This window comes from Hypanus sabinus, chromosome 8 (genome assembly GCF_030144855.1).
Source record: "Hypanus sabinus isolate sHypSab1 chromosome 8, sHypSab1.hap1, whole genome shotgun sequence".
Classification (NCBI taxonomy): domain Eukaryota; kingdom Metazoa; phylum Chordata; class Chondrichthyes; order Myliobatiformes; family Dasyatidae; genus Hypanus; species Hypanus sabinus.
Genome location: NC_082713.1, coordinates 56,916,438 through 56,938,299, shown reverse-complemented (window position 1 = coordinate 56,938,299; position 21,862 = coordinate 56,916,438). Strand labels below are relative to the sequence as shown.

Sequence of the window (21,862 nt, the reverse complement as noted above, 5' to 3'; positions counted from 1 at the left end):
ATCAGGTGTTGTTCACTCACATCCAAATCATTTAAACAAATAATGAATAACAAGGGTCCTAACCCCTTGGCACACAATTAGCAACTAGTCTCCATTGCAAGAAACAACTTTCGACCATCATCCTCTGCTTTCCACCTCGGAACCACCTGACTAGCTCTCTCTGGATTCAATGAGACCTAACATTCCAGAGCAGCCTACCCCGTGGAACCTTGATCAAGGCTTGCTAAAGTCCAAGTAGACAACATCTTTCATCTACCCTTTTTTTTGGGGGGTTGCCTCTTCAAACAAAAACGCTAAAAGGTTTGTCAAGTACAACTTTGACATACGAAGCCATGCTGTTTCCTAATCAGGCCCTACCTATCCAAATACTGATATTTCCTATCCCTCAGAATTCCCTCTAGTAACTCCTCCACTACTGATACCTGTAGATCCCTGGTTTGTGCCAGCTACCTGCTGAAACTATGGAACAATATTAGCCAACTTCCAGTCTGTGAAAACTTCACGTGGCTAACAATGAAGAAAATGTCTCTGCGAGGGTCTGCAATTTCTCCTTGAGCCTTCCACAAAGACAATGGATACACCCTATCAAGATTCACCTTAATGCACTGTGGCAGCAACAACCTCGTCCTCAGAAATGTAAATGTTTTCCATGCCATCTCCACTAGTTTCCCTTGTCTCTTGTGAAACCATGAAACCATCAGTAAACACCAAGGAGAAATATTCATTAAAAATCCTACTCATGGCTTGTGGCTCAAGAGATAGAAAGACTTGTTGTTCTCTAAGGGAACCTACTGCCTCCCTACCACCCTTTCACTCCTAATATAATTATGGAACCTTTTGCGATTTTCCGTAATCTTACTTGCTAAAATTCATCCCATACCCTCTCTTTGCTCTCCTGATTTTCCTCTTAAGAATATTCTTAATCTTTGTATTGAAATCAAGGGATTCATTAGTCCCCAAGTGTATCATAAGATAGGAAAGCCAAATAAACCATACAAAATACTACATTGTAAATCATAAAGATTTCCACAAGAATTTCTGGGCTCTCAATTCTTAGTCACTGTTTCTTCAGGGGAACTCCAAATTCCAACTCACTCATGCAACCACCCCTAGATTCTAGGCACCGATCACGATTTCCGGTCTAGGCAAAGCCCAATGAATACGGGGAAGATATGTCAATAAATATAAATTTCACAAGGCAGAGACAGGCAAACTTATTTATTTTTTTTTCTCAACGCAGCCTGTCTTTTTCAAACACATCCTGAGGCCATTAATACAGTGTTCAGCATACTCTCATAAATCAATTAGACATTGTAATGTTCTCTCCTCATCCATTAGTACACCAATGTTTTGGACACAGCATACCATGGGCTTACAAAGGAACATTAATATTACATACATCCAATAAGCCTGAATCTAAAAGAGAATCCATCAAGCCAAAGACAGACACAAAGAAAGAATCGATTGACCTGGGTCTCAAAGTGATTAACAGACATCCTCATGTTAATAGTGGTTGAGACTAGTAAAGAATTCAGCTGCAATCAACAAACTTTAGGCATTAACACACATACAGACCCCACATGCCATGGGTTCAGAAAGAGTTACATTGTCATTTTGAACTATTCAGACATTCATTCAATGTTTTACCAAATTTAATATGACACACTAAATTCCTAAACCCAATGTATCCTTTTTCTTCAACAGAGCCTTAATATTCCTTGTCAGTCAACATTTGCTAAATTTTCTCAGTTTACCCTTCACCCTAACATGACCATGTTGCTACTGGACTCTTGATATCACCCTCTTAAAAGCCTCTCATTTGCTATCTGTTCCTTTTACTTCAAACAGGCGTACCCAAATAACTTCTGCTTAATCCCTCCAAAATTAGCCCTGCTTCAGTTTAGACCCTAACCTATGGACCTGTCCCTTTCTTTTCCAGCACCATCTTAAAACTAATAGAATTATGGTCACCAGGCCCAAAGTCTCCCTGATCTGGAATATCTGGTGGTCAGGTGTCATTCATTCTATCTGCCAAGGGAGTTCTTCATCCTGGTTGCAGTGTAGATTGCACCATTGCAAACATCAAATTAGGACTGGAGGAGCTGAGTACTGTGATCATATGTCACAAGACACTGCACCCTGATGTCTTCCTGATCATCATGGGTGACTTCAACTAGTCTAGCTTGAAGAAATCTCTGACCAACCACCACTAAAATGTTAGCCGCAGAGCCAGAGGAGCCAACACATCGACCACTGTTACACTACTATCAAGAATGTTTTCCGCACCATCCCATGCCCACACCTTGGAAAGTCCAATCACCTGGATGTACTAGCATTCAGACAGAGACAGAGGATCGCAGCACCACTGATGAGGACCATGAAGACATGGTCAAGTGAGGTGGAGGAGCACTAGCAGGACTGCTTTGAATTGGTGGACTGGACAATAGTCAGGGATTCATCTTTGAATCTGAATGAACATGCCACAGTTGTCACCAACTTCATCAAGACCTGTGTGGATGAATGGGTGCCTTTGCAAACATATCAGACTTTCCCAAACTGAAAGCTGTGGATGAATCAGGAGATGTACAGCCAGCTGAGGGCTAGATCTGTGGCATTGAACACTGGTGATCCAGAAATATATAAGAAATCCAGGTACAACCCATGGATTTTAATAGCAACAAAAACAATTCCGATTGAAATTAAAGATGGAATCAGATACATGTCGGCTCTAGCAGGGTTTACTTCCTACAAGGCAAACGCTAACATCGTGAAAGGTTGTGATGCTTCACTCCCAAATGAACTCAATGCCTTTTATACACACTTTGAATGAGAGAATAAACCTAATCTGTGTGAATCACTGCAGCATCTAGTGACCCTGTAATCTTTGTATCAGAAACTGGTGCCAGAACATCTTTCAAGAGGATGAACTCTTGCAAGGCATCAGGCTCCGCTGGTGTGCCTTGTCGGGCACGGAAAACCTGAGCCAGTCAACTGGCTGGAGTGTTCAAGGACATCTTCAAGCTCCCACTGCTATAGTCAGAGGTTCCCACCTGTTTCAAAAGGGTGACAATTATACCAGTGCCCCAGAACTGCTTCAATGACCATTACATCTACAGTGATGAAGTGCTTTGGGAGGTTGGTCATGGCCAAAATTACCTCCTGCTCCTGCCCAAGCAAGTACCTGGACCTGTTTCAGTTTCCCTATCATCACAATAGGTCTATAGCAGATTCAATCTTACAAAGTCTTCACTCAGTCTTGAACCACCTGGACAATAGCAATACCTACATCAGGCTTGTGCTTATTGACTACAGCTCAGTGCTCAACACAATCGTACCTTCAGTACCAAGCAACAAGCTCCAAAATATGGGCCTCTGTACTTCCCTCTGCAACTGGATCCTTAACTTCCCCATTGGGAGATTACAGGCATTGTGGATTGGGAATAATGCCTTCTTTCTGGCAATCGATAGCAGTGCACCTCAAGAATACGTGCTCAGCCTACCTCTCTACTTTCTCTACACCCATGACTGTGTGACTAGGAATCTATAAATTTGCCAATGACCCAAATGTTGTTGGCAGAATTTCAGATGGTGATGAGGAGGCATGCTGGAGTGAGATAGATCAGCTAGTTAAGTGGTGTTGCAACACAAACCTTGCATTTAATGTCAGTAAGACCAAAGAATTAAATGTGGATTTCAGGAAAGGTAAGTTGAGAGAATACACACCAGTCTTCATCAAGGGGTCAGCAGTGGAATGGGTGAATGGTTTCAGGTTTCTGGGTGTCAACATCTCTGAAGATTTATCCTGGGCTCAATATATTGATGCAATTACAAAGAAGGCAGATTTTGAGATTTGGTATGTCACCAAAGACTTTAGCAAATTTCTACAGATGTACCATGGAGAGCATTTTAACTGGTTGCATCACTGTCTAGTATGGAGGGGCCACTGCACAGAATCAGGAAAAAGCTGCAGAAAGTTGCACACTCAGCCAGCTCCATTGTGGGCACTAGCCTCCCTCCTACTGTACAAATTTCATGTCATATGCCAGTGATATGAAACCTGATTCTTATTTTGATTTCCAAACACTTGCTATACTATCCCAGTCCTACACTTTGGCAAATCCAATCTTTAGGAGCAGTTCCACTCCTAATGTATCCTCCGAGACTAATGGTTGCTGCGAATGGATGGTCAAGGGAGGTGGAGAAGCACTTACAGGACTGCTCTGAATTAGTGGACTGGACCATATTCAGGGAATCATCTTTGGATCATCAGCAACTTCATTAAGACCTGCAAGGATGAGTGTGTGTCTTTGAGAGCATGCTCAAACCAGAAGTCCTGGATGAACCAGGAGATTCTCATTCCATAAAAGGCTCGATTTGTGGTGTGCAACGCTGGTGATACAGAATCCTACAAGAAGTCCTGTACAACCTATGGAAGGCTATTGTGAGAATTAAAGGGCACTTCAGTGTGAAGTTAGAAACCCAATTGGATGCATAACAGCTGTGGCAGGTTTTGCATGCCTTTACTTCGCATGTGTCCAAGTGATTAAGGCGTTGTTCTCGTGATCTGAAGGTCGCTAGATTGAACCTCAGCTAAGGCAGTGTGTTGTGTCCTTGAGCAAGGCACTTAACCACACATCGCTCTGCGATGACACCGGTGCCAAGTTGTATCGGCCCTTGCCCTTCCCTTGGACAACATCAGTGGCATGGAGAGGGGAGACTTGCAACATGGGCAACTGCTGGTCTCCCATACAACCCTGCCCAGGCCTATGCCCTGGAAACTTTTCAAGGTGCAAATCCATGGCCTTTGGAGACTAACAGATGCCTTTACTTCCTACAGGGTGAAACCTGTTGGGATTCTGAGCAGGAACAAGTCACAACATAAAACAGCAGCCAGCAAGAGCAAGTTTAGTAATCAGGATAGCCAAGGGCCTACTGAAGGTAGGGAAAGGAATACTAGTTATTTATTTCAGTGCATTAGGTTTAACAGGTAAGGTGGAAACTGGCCTGCCTTCTTGGCAATGTGAGATTTTTAAGTATCAAGCGAGCATGAATTCTGACATCCACTTGTATTATATGCTGCAAGGCCTTTTCAATTCAGGCAGCAGAATCTTATCAGTGTTCTGCCCGATCAACTATCATGCAGCAGCCTTCTCAACCAGTAGCCGCCCAGTGGGCTGCCAGGGTGGCTTAAAAGCCGATCATACAATGTGTTGTTGCAGAATGAAGACATCATGACAGCTGCCTATGCAGTTTGTCAGCAGGTAGCTGGGATAGTATTTTTTCACTTGGCAGTGCAGTGGCAAAGCTGCTGAAAGGTAACGAGTGTACTGTTAATGCATTGGAGGTAAGCTTACAGTTGCAGCAAATCCCCTACTGTTCCTGTCTGCTGCTGGCAAGAAAATAAAATGAATTCTTACCCTATTCTCCTGCTAGTGTAGCTGCAGCAGCAAAGTGATTTGAACTATTTTTATTTATTATTCTTGCCAAGTTTCAGGTAGGAGAAGTATCATATAAACTCTGTTGCATTTGTCCTCCTACTGAGAGCTATTATTCTCTCTTTCCTCAGTTTATTTTGCATTGTATTCTCTTAGATCATCTTCCAGTATTGCCGTATTCCAGGGAATACCAATTTCCACAGCCATTCATGGAGAAAACTTGTATGTATGGAAACTAGCCTTTCAATTTTGATAGCAGTAACAACTATAATAAGCATCAGGCGCTTTTGAGAAACAACCTGAATAAATTAATTGGCCAGTAACATGTGCCTTTTATGATTACTACATAAATTTGCTGTATTTTTCAGCATGGGAAGCATGCTGCATTATGTGTTTAAGTGTTTTTGAAGTGGATAGTTACCTCCCATAAGTAACAGTGAGCAGCAGACTGGAGTGTTGTAAATGTTGTTGATTTGCAGGGGATATGAGAAGTTGTGTGTGTGAGCTCCAAAATAACAGTGTTAACATTAAATCTGCATATTTTCAGTGGGTGCTCAACTGAATGATCAGTAAGAGAGGAGTTGATCTGCACATCACTTCTTCCAGGGGCACTTGAAAAGCTAGTGATGACAATCTCAAGCCACAAAGTTAAGACTGTGGTGCCTGAGGTGTGAAATGTGAATTGTGCTGACTGGCATTTGGGAAAAGGTAGTATTATATGCAACAATCTTGAATGCTGTATGTGTGTAGGGTATGTAGATCATGACTCTGCTGCTGCTACAGTACTTATAAAAATCATTCACACCCCCCCTGAAGTTTTCATGTTTTATTGTTTTACAACATTGAATCATAGTGGATTTAATTTGGCTATTTTTGACACTGATCAACAGAAAAGACTCTTATGTCAAAGTGAAACAGATCTCTACAAAGTGATCTAAATTAATTACAAATATAAAACAAAACAATTTTTGCCTAAGTATTCACCCCCTTCAAGTCAGTATGTAGTAGATGCACCTTTGGCAGTAACTACAGCCTTGAGTCAGTGTGGATAGGTCTTGTAGGACACTACAACCTTTCCCCTTTCTTCTTTACAAAACTGCTCAAACTCTGTCAGATTGCATGGGGATCGTGCGTGAACAGCCTTTTTAAGTCCAGCTACAAATTCTCTATTAGATTGATGTCTGGACTCTGACTTGGCCACTCCAGGACATTAACTTTGTCTTTAAGCCATCCTTGTGTAGCTTTGGCTTTATGCTTGAGGTCACTGTATTGCTGGAAAACAAATCTTCTCCCCAGGTACAGTTCTCTTGCAGACTGCTTCAGGTTTTCCTCCAGGATTTCCCTGTACTTTGTTACATTTATTTTACCCTCTACCTTGCCTTCTCAAGTCTTCTAGTGCCTGCTGCAATGAAGCATCCCTACAGCATGACGCAGCCACCACCATGCTTCATGGTAGAGATGGTGTGCTTTTGATGATGTGCAGTGTTTGGCTCACACCAAACACAGCATTTAATCTGATGGCCAAAAAGCTCAATTTTGCTTTCACTAGAACCTTCTTCCAACTGACTTCAGAGTCTCCCACATGCCTTCTGTCAAACTCAGGTGAGATTTCATGTGAGTTTTTTTTCAATAGTGGCTTTCTCTTAGCCATCTCCCATAAAGCTACGACTGGTAAAGCACCAGTTGTGAGCACAGTCTCTCCCATCTCAGCCACTGGAGCTTGTAACTCCTCCAGAGTTGTTACACGTCTCTTAGTGGCCTCCCTCACTGGTCTCCTTCTTGCATGGCCATTCAGTTTTTTTTGAGAATAGTCTACTTCAGGCTGATTTACAGCTGTGCCATATTCTTTCCATTTCTTGATGATTGATTCTACTGTACTCCAAAGGATATTCAGTGACTTAGAAATGTTCTTGTGTTCATCTCCTGACTTGTGCTTTTCAGTAACCTATTCGTGGAGTTGCTTGGAGTGTTCTTTTGTCTTCTTGGTGTAGTTTTTGCCAGGATACTAACACACCAGTAGTTGGACCCTTCCAGATACAGGGGCATTTTTACTGCAATCAGTTGCAACACCTTGACTGTGCACAGGTCTCCAAAAATAGATCTCCAGTTAAGTAATTATATGACTTCTAAAGCCAATTGGCTGCACTAGTGATGATTTTATATGTCATATTAAAGGGGGTGAATGCTTATGCAATCAATTATTTTCTGTTAAACAGTAGCGTGCAAAAGTTTGGGCACCCCGGTCAAAATTTCTGTTACTGTGAATAGTTAAGTGAGTAGAAGATGAACTGATCTCCAAAAGTCATAAAGTTAAAGATGAAACATTCTTTTCAACATTTTAAGCAAGATTAGTTTATTATTTTTGTTCTCTACAATTCTAGAGTGGGGGGGGGGGGGAGGAAAGGAGCACCATGCAAAAGTTTGGGCATCCCAAGAGATTTGAGATCTCAGTTAACTTTTGCCAAGGTCTCAGACCTTAATTAGCTTGTTAAGGCTATGGCTTGTTCAGTTATCATTAGGAAAGGGCAGGTGATGCAAATTTCAAAGCTTTATAAATACCCTGACTCCTCAAACCTTGTCCCAGCAATCAGCAGCCATGGGCTCCTCGAAGCAACTGCCTAGCACTCTGAAAATTAAAATAAATGATACCCACAAAGCAGAAGAAGGCTATAAGAAGATGGCAAAGTGTTTTCAGGTAGCCGTTTCCTCAGTTCGTAATGTAATTAAGAAATGGCAGTTAACAGGAACGGTGGAGGTCAAGTTGAGGTCTGGAAGACCAAGGAAACTTTCTGAGAGAACTGCTGGTAGGATTACTAGAAAGGCAAATCAAAACCCCTGTTTGCAAAAGCCCTTCAGGAAGATTTATCAGACTCTGGAGTGGTGGTGCACTGTTCTACTGTGCAGCGACACCTGCACAAATATGACCTTCATGGAAGAGTCATCAGAAGAAAACCTTTCCTGTGTCCTCACCACAAAATTCAGCGCCAGAAGTTTGCAAAGGAACATCTGAACAAGCTTTTTTTTACTTTTTTTGTTTTCAATTACAGAAAGAAAAAGAAAATATATTAAAAAATATATACCCTTCCCCCCTCCCCTTAGCCCCTCCCCCCTAACATCCCTATAGGGAAAAAAAAAGAAAGAAGGCTCCTGTATGCCTCTTTATAGCCACCTGAGATGTTGCCAACAGCAGTGGTATCAGTGACATTTTTTTTGAGTTTTCAAATGATTACAGAAAGAAGAAAAAAACATTATCAACCCCTCCCCCCTAACATATCCCTACGGAAAGAAAGAAAAAGAAAGAGAAGAAGAAAGAAAGAAAGAAAATACCTGGATATCGGAAGATCCCCACATGCTCCACAGAGTTCGTAATAACTTTAGTATATATATTTATTTCTTTCCCCAAATAACCAATTATTTCATCTTCAGAGCACCTATATATTTAATCCTGTCTTTTGTAAATAAGGGCGCCAAATTTTCAAAAATGTTTCATATTTATCTCTTAAATTATAAGTAATTTTTTCAAGTGGAATACAGCTGGAAATTTCATTCTTCCAACGATCTATACTTAAGTATGCATCCAATTTCCAAGTAACTGCAATAGCCTTTTTGGCTACTGCCAGTGCAATTTTTATAAATTCTTTCTGATATTTATTCAATTTGGGTTTCGATTTTATCCCTTCAATATCGCCTAATAAAAATAATATTGGATTATGTGGAAGTTGTGTTCCAATAATCTGTTCCAATAAAACTCTTAAATTTGTCCAAAAAGTTTGAATTTTAGAACAAGACCAAGTAGAATGTAAAAAAAGTACCGATTTCTTGGTTACATCGGAAACACTGATCAGATAAATTTGGATTTAATTTATTTTTTGTAGTGTAATATATAATTGATGTAAAAAAATTATATTGTACTAATCTTAACTGGACATTTATTGTATTTGTCATACTATTAAGACATAGTCTTGACCAATTTATTTCTTCAATTTTAATATTCAAGTCACTTTCCCATTTTTGTCTTGACTTATGGACTCCTTGTTTAATTGCCTGTTTTTGAATCAAGCTATACATACAAGAAATAAATTTTTTAGTTTTTCCTTTTTGATTTAAAGTTTCTATTTCATTAGATTTCGGCAATAACATTGTTTGACCTAATTTTTCTCTTAAATAAGCCCTTAATTGGAAGTAACAAAAAAGTGTTGTTATTTATTCTTTAATTGATCAAATGACTATAATATACCTCCTTCAAAACAATCTCCTATATATCTAATCCCTTTTTGAAACCAATTATATAAAAGTTGAGTATCCATTGTAAAAGGAATAAGTCTATTTTGAATTAAAGATCTCTTTGCTAATAAAGATTTCTTTGTCTCATCATCAACATTTATCTTATTTCATAAGTCAATCAAATGTTTTAATATAGGAGATTCTTTCTTTTCACGTATCCATTTGGATTCCCATTTACATATAAAATCTTCTGGTGTATTTTCTCCTATTTTACCTAGTTCTATTCTAATCCATGCTGGTCTATCTTTCTCAAAAAAAGATGCAATAAACCTAAGTTGATTTGCTTTATAATAATTCTTAAAATTTGGAAGTTGTAACCCTCCTAGATCAAATTTCCATGTCAATTTTTCCAACTATATTCTTGACATCTTGCCTTTCCAAAGAAACTTCCTCACATATTTATTTAACTCTTGAAAAAACTTCTGGGGTACTTGTATTGGTAGTGATCGAAATAAGTATTGTAGTCTGAGGAATATATTCATTTTTATGGTATTTACTCTACCTACTAATGTTATTGGTAATACCATCCATTTATCAAGATCTTCTTGAATTTTTTTCAATAATGGTAAGTAATATAATTTATATAAGTTCTTTATATCATTATCAACTCTTATACCTAAATATTTTATACCATTTGCCGGCCATCTAAATTGAGTTATTAATCAACATTGACTATAATCTCCTTTAGTAAGAGGTAAAATTTCACTTTTATCCCAATTTATTTTATAACCTGATATTTTCCCATATTCTTCTAATCTATGGGATAACTTACGCAACGAGTGCAATGGGTTTGTTAAGTAAAGCAGAACATCATCAGCAAATAAGTTAATCTTGTATTCTTCCTGATTAACTCTGAAACCCTTAATATCTGGGTCCATTCTAATTAATTCAGCTAATGGTTCTATTGCCAACACAAATAAAGCAGGTGATAATGGACAACCTTGCCTAGTTGACCTTGTTAACTGAAATGGTGTTGAAATTTGACCATTTGTCACGACTTTAGCTTTGGGATTAGTATTTAAGGTTTTAATCCATTTTATAAGAGATACTCCTAATCCATATTTTTCCAATACCTTAAATAGAAAATCCCATTCCAATCTATCAAATGCTTTTTCTGCATCTAAAGGAACTGCCACACTCATTTCCTCCCTCTTTTGCGCCAAATGAATTATACTAAATAACCGAGTTATGTTATCTGCCGATTGTCTATTTTTAATAAATCCTGTTTGATCCATATGTATTAATTTTGGTAAGTATTTAGATAAGATTTTTGCTATTATTTTATAATTAGTGTTTAATAAAGAAATAGGTCTATATGATGCTGGCTTTAAAAGATCTCTATTTTTTTTGGCAATACTATTAAAATAGCTGTCGAAAAAGATTCTGGAAGTTTATGCGTTCTTTCCGCTTGATGTATTAACTCCATAAAAGGAGGAATTAATAAATCTTTAAACTTTTTATAAAATTCAGGGGGAAAACCATCTTCTCCTGGAGATTTATTACTTTGAAATGATCCTAGGGCTTCTTCAACCTCTTTCAATGTAAAAGGCATATCTAATCCCTTCTGTTCTTCCGTATTTAATTTTGGAAGAGTTATTTGTGATAAAAACCTTTCTATCTTGACATTATCATTTTGTGATTCTGATTTATACAACTCAGAATAAAAATTCTTAAATTTCATTAATTTCTAAAGGTTTATAAGTAATTTTATTTACTCTTGTTTGAATTGCATTTATTGTTTTAGAAGTCTGGTCTTTTTTTAACTGCCATTTAAGGACCTTGTGTGATCTTTCACCTAGTTCATAATATCTCTGTTTTGTTCTCATAATTGCTTTTTCTGTTCGATATGTCTGAAGTGTATTATTTTGTAACTTATTAATAAGTTGTCTTACTATTTCTTCTGTCATATTTCTTTGAGATTCTTTTTCTAATTTTGTAATCTCTTTTTCCAATTGATCTATTTCTATCATATTCCTTCTTAATTTTAGAAGTATAACTTATTATCTGATCTCTCAAATATGCCTTCATTGCTTCCCACAATATAAATTTATCATCAACTGAATGTGAATTTGTATCCAAAAAGAACTGAATCTGCTTTTTCATAAAATCACAAAAATCTTGATGTTTTAGTAATATTGAATTAAATCATCTATAAATTGATTCCTCTTTATCTATCATTATCATTGTCATTATCAAAGGAGAATGATCTGACAATATTCTTGCTTTATATTCCATATTTTTCACTCTATCTTGAATATTCGTTGATAATAGGAAAAAATCTATCCTTGAATATGTTTTATGTCTATTTGAATAAAATGAATAATCTCTTGGATTAATTCTTCTCCATATATCAATCAAATTTAAGTCTTTCATCAATGATAGAGTTAATTTTGCTACTTTTGATTTTGTGACAATCTTTGATCTATCTAAAACTGGATCTAGACAAAAGTTAAAATCTCCACCTATTAATATTTTGTCATGTGTGTTAGCCAAATTCAAAAAGACCTCTTGTATAAATTTTACATCATTTTCATTTGGTGCATAAATATTCATAAGAGTCCATAGTTGTGAAAAAAATTGACAATGTATAATTACATATCTCCCTGCCAAATCAATTAATACATTTTGTATTTTATTTGTTAAATTTTTATTAACCAAAATTGCAACTCCTCTCGCCTTTGAATTAAATGAAGCTGCAATAACATTTCCAACCCAGTCTCTTTTTAATTTCTGATGTTCTATGGCTGTTAAATGTGTTTCTTGTAAAAAAAAAAGCACTAATATCTTTTCATTTTTTTAATGTATGTTAAAATTCTTTTTCTTTTCACTGGTCCATTAAGCCCATTAACATTAAAACTTAAAAAATTCAGTAAATTAGTCATTATTTTTAATTATGTTACTCCAATCTATAATAATACCTAATCTTTCAACTTTCGTGGTATCTTGGGAAATCTTTTAAAAATTCTCCATGTTGCTATGTGTGTCCCCACCGATCATCCAGGCAGAAAGATAGAAGAAAAATAGAGTATAAAGAAAAAAAACAAAATACCCCCCTACTAATGTTGTGAAAAAAAAAGAACACAACATTACCCCCCTCTTTTGTACGGGCCATGGCGATCGCCATGATTACACACGTGGATCCCGGAGTAATCAATCCAAAGCTCCCCAGCCCCCCCGCAACATAAAAAAGTATATAAGAAAAAAAAATACTATTCTCAATTAGTATTTCTGAAATTATGCTTTTCTCCCCTGTATCATCCTTAAATGTCCATCACTTCCATTCACTGTCTCTGTCTTCATCTTTAATCCATTACACTTGGAAATCTCTATGTGTAATTAGTGAGTAGTTGGAAGTTTTTGTGCGAACTCCTCCGCTTCTCGATGATCGGTTAAAAAAAAATCATCTTTTTCCCTCCTCCAAAAAAATTATCAGTGTTGCTGGGTTACACATTATAAATTTATAACCCTTTTCCCATAAAACTTTTTTCACTGGGTTAAATTCCTTCTTTCTCTTCAAAAGGTTATAACTTGCATCAGGATAGGAAAAACTGCCTTCCCTGCTATCATCAATGGCCCGTTTCTCTTTTTGGCACATTGGGCAGCCACCTTCAGGATCTTTTCTTTATTTTGGTACCTTAAGCATTTTATCAAAATTTTATTGTGGATTTTGATCAGCTTGAGGTCTTGACCTTGAGGCTGTATGAGCTCTTTCAATTTCAATTAGAGTTTCTCCTTCCATTTCCAATTTTTCAGGGATCCATTTTTGAAAAAAATTTATTGGATCTTCTATACCTTCTTTAAGTCCAACAATTTTAATATTGTTTCGTCTACTAAAATTTTCAAGCTTATCAATTTTTTCCATGAATTGTTTTCTTTCTGATGTCCAGGCGGTAATATCATCTTCCATTTTATTCATTCTTTCAACCATGTCTTCCATTGTAGTTTCCAAATCTATAATTCTCTTTTCCATTTTTTCCTGTCTTTTTGTCATTTTATCAACCATAATCTCCATATTTCTTTTTTTATTACTTTTAATGCGTTTAATTTTTCTAATTTACACATTATTTGCATCAAAGTCTTTTCTATATTTCCAGAAAAACTTTTACCTCCATCTTCATCTGATTTTTCCAGAGAATCTGAATCTAGCTCAGATTCACTTTCACTTTCGGTTTCAATCGTAACTGGGATTTGTAGTTCTAGTTGCTCTCGTTTGCGCATGCTCCTTCCTTCATGTTTGCCCAGTTCTCGTTGGTCTTTTTCTTTAGAAATGGTCGATGTTGCTGCAGTTTCCTGTTCTGTATCGCTGGTGGTAAAATGTACCTGAGCCCGCGGTTCTTTGGCAGAAGTGGGCCTTGGTTCTGCTCCAACTTGCATTGTCTTCACGGTAGTAGTTTTCTTCATCTTCTGTTTGTGAGGCATAACTTGAAACAATCCGGAGTAGTTTATAAGTAACTTTTAGAAAGTATTGACTAACTTTTCTTCACTTAAACATCAATTTATTGATTTTTTACGAGAGAGCTGGGTTCCAGCGTCTCGATCCTATGTCATCACGTGACGTCCCCCACATCTAAACAAGCCTGATGCATTTTGGAAACAGTTCCTGTGGACTGATGAAGTTAAAATTGAACTTTTTGTCTGCGATGAGCAAAGGTATGTTTGGAGGAAAAAAGGGTATAGAATTTCATGAAAAGAACACCTCTCCAACTGTTAAGCACGGGGGTGAATCGATCATGCTTTAGGCTTGTGTTGCAGCCAGTGGCACGGGGAACATTTCACTGGTAGAGGAAAGAATGAATTCAATTAACCAGCAAATTCTGGAAGCAAACATCACACTGTTTTTTTTAAAAAAAAGCTGAAGATGAAAAGAGGATGGCTTCTACAACAGGATAATGATTTTAAACACACTTCAAAATCCATAATTGACTACCTCAAGAGGCACCAGCTGAAGGTTTTCCCATGGCCCTCACAGTCCCCTGACCTAAACATCATCGAAAATCAGTGGATAGACCTCAAAAGAGCAGTGCATGCAAGACGCCCAAGAATCTCACAGAACTAGAAGCCTTTTGCGAGGAAGATTGGGCAAAAATCCCCCAAACAAGAATTGAAAGACTCTTAGCTGGCTGCAGAAAGTGTTTACAAGCTGTGAAACTTGCCAAAGGGGGTGTTACTAAGCACTGACCATGCAGGGTGCCCAAACTTTTGCTTCGGGCCCTTTTTTGTTTTGAAGATGGAAATAAAAATGTAATCTTGCTTAAAATATTAAAGAAATGTGTCATCTTTAACTTCATGCCGTTGGAAATCAGCTCATCTTTTACTCGCTTAGCTATTCACAGTAACAGAAATTTTGACCAGGGGTGCTCAAACTTTTGCATGCCACTGTATATTCGTAATTAATTTAGATCACTTTGTAAAGATCTGTTTTCACTTTGACACAGAAGAGTCTTTTTCTATCGATCTGTGTCAAAAAAGTCAAATCCACTGTGATTCGGTGTTGGTAAAACAATAAAACATAAATACTTCCAAGGGGGTGAATACATTTTATAGGCACTGTAACTGGGGCTTCAATGACTAAGCTCTTGCAATATGATCAACAGGGATAGAAGCTCTACAATTTAGAAGTAGGACACATCACAATTCCACTTTTTTTGTATTTACAAGTCACTATATCTTTGCTAATTGATAAATGAAGTATTTGTTGGGGAATTTGCTGTTGAATGTTCGTGGATCTCATTGCAATTTATTAAGTGTACACAGAGGGGTATTAGCAAAGGAAGGGTTCTCTGTCTTTCTATATCTTACTAGTGTCAGCTAAGCTTTCTTATTCCCAGACATTCTTTATTTTGGATACCAACCCCATGGGATTGCAATATGATAATGAGAAAGAGAATGACTTTCCGCACAGTAGGGCAACTTGCTGAAATAGGGAGGGGAAGAATGATCCTCACCAAAAAACTTGTGCAACAAGAGTGTTCAGTAAGGTCTACTCCTTCACGTGCCTCTGCAAAGAACAATGCATGAAATGACTCAATTTCAATTAACGAGTTCCAATACAAGTATGTAACAAACTACAATCTTACAACAGAACCAAAATGACGCTTTCAGCACCTGTTAAGGTCCTATTGGCTATTAGGTTTTGCACTTCTCTGTTTATCTAAGTTGTGTATGGAACGCCTATGTCTTTCATTGTTTGCTGCAGATTGTTGCATTGGGAAGTCACTCTCTGCCCACGTAGAGGGAATTCATTTAATCTTCCCTCATGGCTTTGTAGATTTCCCAGTAGGGAAGGGCATTGTTGACTGCATTTCAGTTGCTTTGACACTATCGTAGATGAACTCAGCAATACACCACACCATTAAGATTTCTAGTCCTGTGAATTTGCAGTAGGTGTGTGGTCATACCAAATGCATCATTATGTTCACTGATCAATATCTGGAAGTTGGGTTGATGTTTTTACTTTGAGCCAGTGTGTTTCTTTCATATCTGAGTTAGTGAGAATGATGTTAAGATTAGGAACTCGGCTGGCCAGGCAGCATCTATGGAAAAAAAGTACAGTCTTTGTTTTGGGCTGAAACCCTTCGGCAGGTGTGGAGGAAAACATCTGAGGAGTAGATTTAAAAGGTGGTGGGGGGGGGGGGAAGGGAGGTGACCACCAGGTGACGGGTGAAACCTGGAGGGGGAGGGATGAAGTAAAGAGCTGGTAAGTTGATTGGTGAGATGAGGTCAAAGAGTGAAAAGGGAATGGGAAATGCAGAAGGGGGGAGGGAGTTGGGAGGGGGCATTACCAGAAGTTTAAGAAATCTATGTACGTGCCATCAGGTTGGAGGCTACCCAAACGGAATATAAGGTGTTGTTCCTCCAACCTAAATGTGGCCTCATCACAACAGTGGAGGAGACCATGGATGGACATATCAGACTGGGAAGTGGAATTAAAATAGATGGCCACTGGGAGATCCCACTTGTTCTGGCCGATGGAGCATAGATGCTCGGTAAAGCAGTCTCACAATCTATGTCAGGTCTCATCGATGCACAGGAGGCCACACTGGGAGTACCAAACACAGTAAATTACCCTAACAGACTCAGGTGAAGTGTTGCCTTACCTGAATGATAATGAGTGAGGAGGTATAGGGGCAGGTGTAGCACTTGTTCTGCTTGCAAGGATAAGTGCCAGGAGGGGGATTGATGGGGAGAGACATGTGGACAAGGGAGTTGCGTAGGGAGCAATCCCTGCGGAAAGCAGGAAGTTGGGGAGGGGGGAGGGAAAGGTGTGCTTGGAGGTGGGATCCCGTTGGAGGTGGTGGAAGTTTTGGATGTTAAGATGAAATGTTTTTGGAAGAATATTGAATTGAAATACGGATTGGTATCTGTTTTGAGACAGTCTAGGCATATAGCAGTACGTGTTAGATCCTTGGGATTCATCTTTAATTGATGGTGCTAAATGCTTTCTAGAATGTTAGCCACCCATGACTGTACTCATGCCATGCTGTTACAGTTTGATGGTAATTGGCAATTTATTTGCTGTAGCATCAGGAAATTATGAATATTTTCTGTTTAGATTGTCAGCCCTCTGGTTGGAACTGATGTAATGCTCATTGTGATTTTTTTTTTAAACATTTTGTGATCCATTTAATTTTATTTTGAGCCCCTTGTTCATTTAAATAGCTTTATATAGGATAATACTTTAGCTTCTTCCTTATTTCTATCTTGCCTAGTTATAAATGAGGTTACAAATATCTCTGTAGTGTTTATGAATTAGTATTTTTCCCCTTGACGGCTGAAGCAGGAAGGGTGACTGAGTTTTAGTAGTCCATTGCCATTGTTCTCTCCGTCAGTATATGCTCCAGCTTTTAATTATATACGCACCCTCCAGTGTGGGTCACTTTTGGAAGATTTGTTCCCTCTGCATGTAATGTACTATAAATGCATAGTTGGAGCAAGTCTTTCATTTCAGTGGTGGTAAGTAGGCTAGGGGAAAAATAATAAGTTTTGTCTTATTGACAGGCATATGTGTTCTACCCAGAGGAGAACTTCTCCAGGCGTGCAAGAAGTGAGTAAATACTTTTTTGATCACTGTATTAATGTACTTTTAAGATTGCTTCTTCCAAAGTACTGTATTGTCTCAACTTTACAAGATTTCTTTGAAGGTTTGACAACCATTGCATGTTTCCTTACAGGTTGATTTTCAGACAATATACTGAATATGAATCTCACGAGAGAAAGAGAGTTAATAGGCAATGCCTGAATTTCTTGGGGGGGGGGGGGTTGTGTTCCAGGAGAAATTCAGTCCCTAGAATTTCCATGGTGCAAAGTATCAAGAGATGAGAGCTAAAAAATGTATTTTTATACACTTCATGAAAATGTCTTTTATTCTGTTTTTCAATCTCAAATTTTGAATAAGGATTTGTGAATTTTGTAAGAGGCAATTAACATTTCTGATTGTCTCATTATAAGAAAGATGTGGAAATTTACCAGGATGCTGTCTGGATTGGAGGACACATTTTATGAGGAAAGGTTGATCAAGTTAGGTGTTTTCTCTTTAGAATGAAGGAGGATGTGAGGTGACTTGATAGGGATGTATAAGATTATAAGAGGCACAGATAGTCAGCCAGCACCTTTTTTTCCCCCCTCCAGGCTGAAAATATCTTATACCAGAGGTCTTTCTTTCAAGGTGAGTGGAGGAAAGTTTAGGGGAGATTTCAGAGGTAGTTGTTTTACACAGAGTATTAAGTGCCTGGAATGCATTGCTGGGGTTGATAGTAGAGGCTGATATATTAGGGAGATTTTAGATAAGCACATAGACGAAAGAAATATGGTGCATTATTGGCTCCATAGGTCGGAAGGGTTAGATTGATCATGAAATAGGTTAAAAGGTCAGTACAATATCATGGGCTGAAGGGCCTGTATTGTTCTCTGTTCTAACACAACATGAATGGCTATATTTAAATGCATATAGCATTCAGAATAAGGTAGACATACTCGTGGCGCAATTGGGGATTGGTCTGTATGATGTTGTGGGCATGACTGAGTAGGGCTGAAAGAAGGCCATAGTTAGGAGCTTAATATCAAAGGATATACTTTGTATTGAAAGGACAGGCAGGAAGGTATAGGTGGTGATGTGGCTCTTGTTGGTGATGCACCATCAATAACTCTCGGAGACAGGAAGTGAACGATAGACTTTTATTAGCAGCAAAAGGGACCATGACATCTTGGAGACTGAGGGAGGAGCAGTGCCCCAATCGCCTTTATACAGGGGTCTGTGGGAGGAGCCACAGGAGCAGTCAGCAGAGGGGTGTGTCCAGACAGGTATACATAGTTTACCACACTTGGTAAGAAATTGAATTACATCTTTAGAAAGGGGTGACACAGTCACAGAATGCTGAATCTTTGTGGGCAGAGTTAGGGAACTGTAAGGCTTAAAAAAACCCATAATGTGAAACGTATATAGGCCTCCAAATAGTAGCCAAGATGTGGGGTTGAGATTGCAAAGGAAGTTGGAAAAGGCATGTAATAAGGGTAATGTCACAATTGTAATGGGGGACTTCAATATGCAAGGGGATTGGGAAAATCAGGTTAGTGTCAGATTGCAAGAGAGGGAATTTGAATGCCTGTGAGATGGCTTTTTAGGGCAGCTTGTGCTTGAGCCTACTCGGGGAAAGGCCATCTTAAATTGGGTGTTGTGTAGTAACCCAGATCTTATTAGGGGCCTTAACGTAAAGGAACCCTAAGGATACAATGATCAGAATATGATTGAATTCATACTGCAATTTGAGAGGGAGAAGTCACATGTATCAGTATTGCAATGGATAAAAGGAATTAGAGGCATGAGAGAGGATCTTGCCCAGGTGCAGTAGAGGAGGATACTGGTGAGGATGACAGCAGAGCAGATGTGGCTGAAGTTTCTGGGAATTATTCACAAGGTGCGGGATTGATATGCCCCACAGAAGCAGTTGTTATCAAATAACTGGGAGGCAACTGTGGCTGACAAGTGAAGTTAAGCACTGCGTAAAAGCCAAGGAAAGGGGATATAAGGTAGCAAACGTGAGTGGGAAGTTGGATGATTGGGAAACTTTTATAATCCAAACAAAAGGCAACTAAAAAAAAGCTATAAGAAAGGAAAACATGAAATATGAGGGCAAACTAGCCGATAATATAAAGCAGGTTGCTATAATTTTTTTTTCATTTATGTAAAGAGTAAAAGGGAGGTGAGAGTTGATAATGGACCTATGGAATTACAGGTAAGATACTGGAATGGATAGAGGAATGGTTGACAGGCAGTGAGTGGAAATAAAAGGGGCCTTTTCTGGTTGGCTGCCAGTGTCTCATGGTGTTCCTCGGGGATCAGTATTGGGACCGCTACTTTTCACATTGTTGTCATTGATTTAGATAATGGAATTGATGGCTTTGTGGTAAAGTTTGTGGATGTTACGAAGATAGGTTGAGGGGTAGGTAGTGCTGAGAAAGCATTGCGATTGCAGCAGGACTTGGACAAATTGAAAAAATGGGCAAAAAAAAGTAGGTGGAATACAGTGGTAAATGTATGATAATGCATTTTGGTGCAGACTATTATCTAAATAGAGAGAAAATTCAAACATCAGAGGTTCAGAGGGACTTGGGAGTCCTCGTGCAAGACTCCCAGAAGGTTAATTTACAGGTTGAGTCTATGGTAAAGATGCAATGTTGGCATTTATTTCAAGGGGATTAGAATGTAAAAGCAAGGAGATAATGCTGAGGCTTTATAAGACATAGTCAGGTTGCACTTGGAGTACTGTCAACAGTTTTGGGCCCCTTAAGATGTGTTGTCATTGGAGAGAGTCCAGAGGAGGTTCATGAGGATGATTCTGGGAAGGAAGAGGTTAACATATGAGGAGCTTGTGTCAGCTTTGAGCCTGGAAAAGGGCCTGTTCTGCACTGTACCTATAAACAAGTAATGTGATTGTAAATTCAGTGGAATTTAGAAGAATGCAGGAGGATCTCATTAAAAGACTAGATGGGGTGGATGTGGAGAGTATGTTTCTTCTGGTGGGGGTATCCAGAAATAGTGGGCACAGCCTCAAAATTAAGGAGCAACCTTTTAGACCAGAGGTGTGGAAGCATTTTTTTTTAGTCAGAGTAGTAAACCATGGAATGCTCTGCCACAGACTGCAATGGAAGCCAAGTCTCTGGGTATAATTAAAGGGAAGTTGATCGTTTCCTGATTGGTCAGGGCATCAAAAGATATGGCAAGAAGGCAGGTGTATGGGATTGATTGTGATTCGGGATCAGCCATGATGTGGCGGAGAAGACTAGATGGGCTGAATAGCCTAATTCTGCTCTTGGGTCATTTGATCATAAATAAGTGGTTTGCTAGGTGTTGAGACTTGGCAAGCTGAAAGGGCCTGTTCCACTCTGTACCTATAAACAAGTAACATGATTATAACTTTCAATATTTTGTGTTGAAAATAAAATTAAAAATCCATCATTTTCTGAACTTGGATATCATAATAATAATTTTCCATAATGCAACTGATTTTGGTTTGTCCTAATCCAAACAAGTTACTGTAATGATGTGTGGGTTTATGCAGATATTGATCGTTTCCCTTCCCATGGAGAAACCATCCTTCATCCTGATGTTTGCACCTCATCACAATGAATTTGAGATTCATCCTTCAGGGAGCCATTATATTGATTCTAAACCCTAGGATAATCACCACAGCCCGAAAGACAGTTCCATATCTATGGTGTTATTTTACAGAAATACTGAATGTTTGCACATTTTTTTTTAAAACAAAAATGCGACCTTGCCGGTTTGCTGTAACCCTGAAGGCTCATGACGAAAATAGTGATTGTTTTCTGTTTTTAGATAGTAATTGACCAACTCTACACTCTTCAGTACTCTGTTTCATTCAGTCACTAAGCAATCACCTTTTGCTTATTTTAATAGACTTGGGATCTTTAAAAGGTCACTCTCTCAAACTGAATATAATTCAGAAATATTTTCTATTTCATGGTTGTTGTGAGGTCATTGGAATATCTGAAATCAAGGTTAATCCTAGATCCAAGCAGTATGTTTCATCCCTGGTTAATACTAGATCTGTGCAGTTATTTTCCCAATTCTGGTCAGTGCAGAGTTGACCTTTAACGACAGAAGGACATGGTGTATTGATAAA

At 38.4% G+C, this 21,862-nt stretch overlaps 1 protein-coding gene across 2 annotated transcripts in view; it reads left to right on the top strand.

Moving 5' to 3' along the window:
* The window catches only part of LOC132398184 (transmembrane gamma-carboxyglutamic acid protein 3), a 48,995-nt gene that overhangs the window by 13,099 nt on the left and 14,034 nt on the right, over window positions 1–21,862 (top strand). For both annotated transcript variants that reach the window (XM_059977268.1, XM_059977269.1), the window contains exon 2: window positions 17,718–17,763. In XM_059977268.1, coding sequence (XP_059833251.1) covers window position 17,763 — 1 coding nt within the window. In that variant the 5' untranslated portion in view covers window positions 17,718–17,762. The remainder of the gene's footprint in view (window positions 1–17,717; window positions 17,764–21,862) is intronic.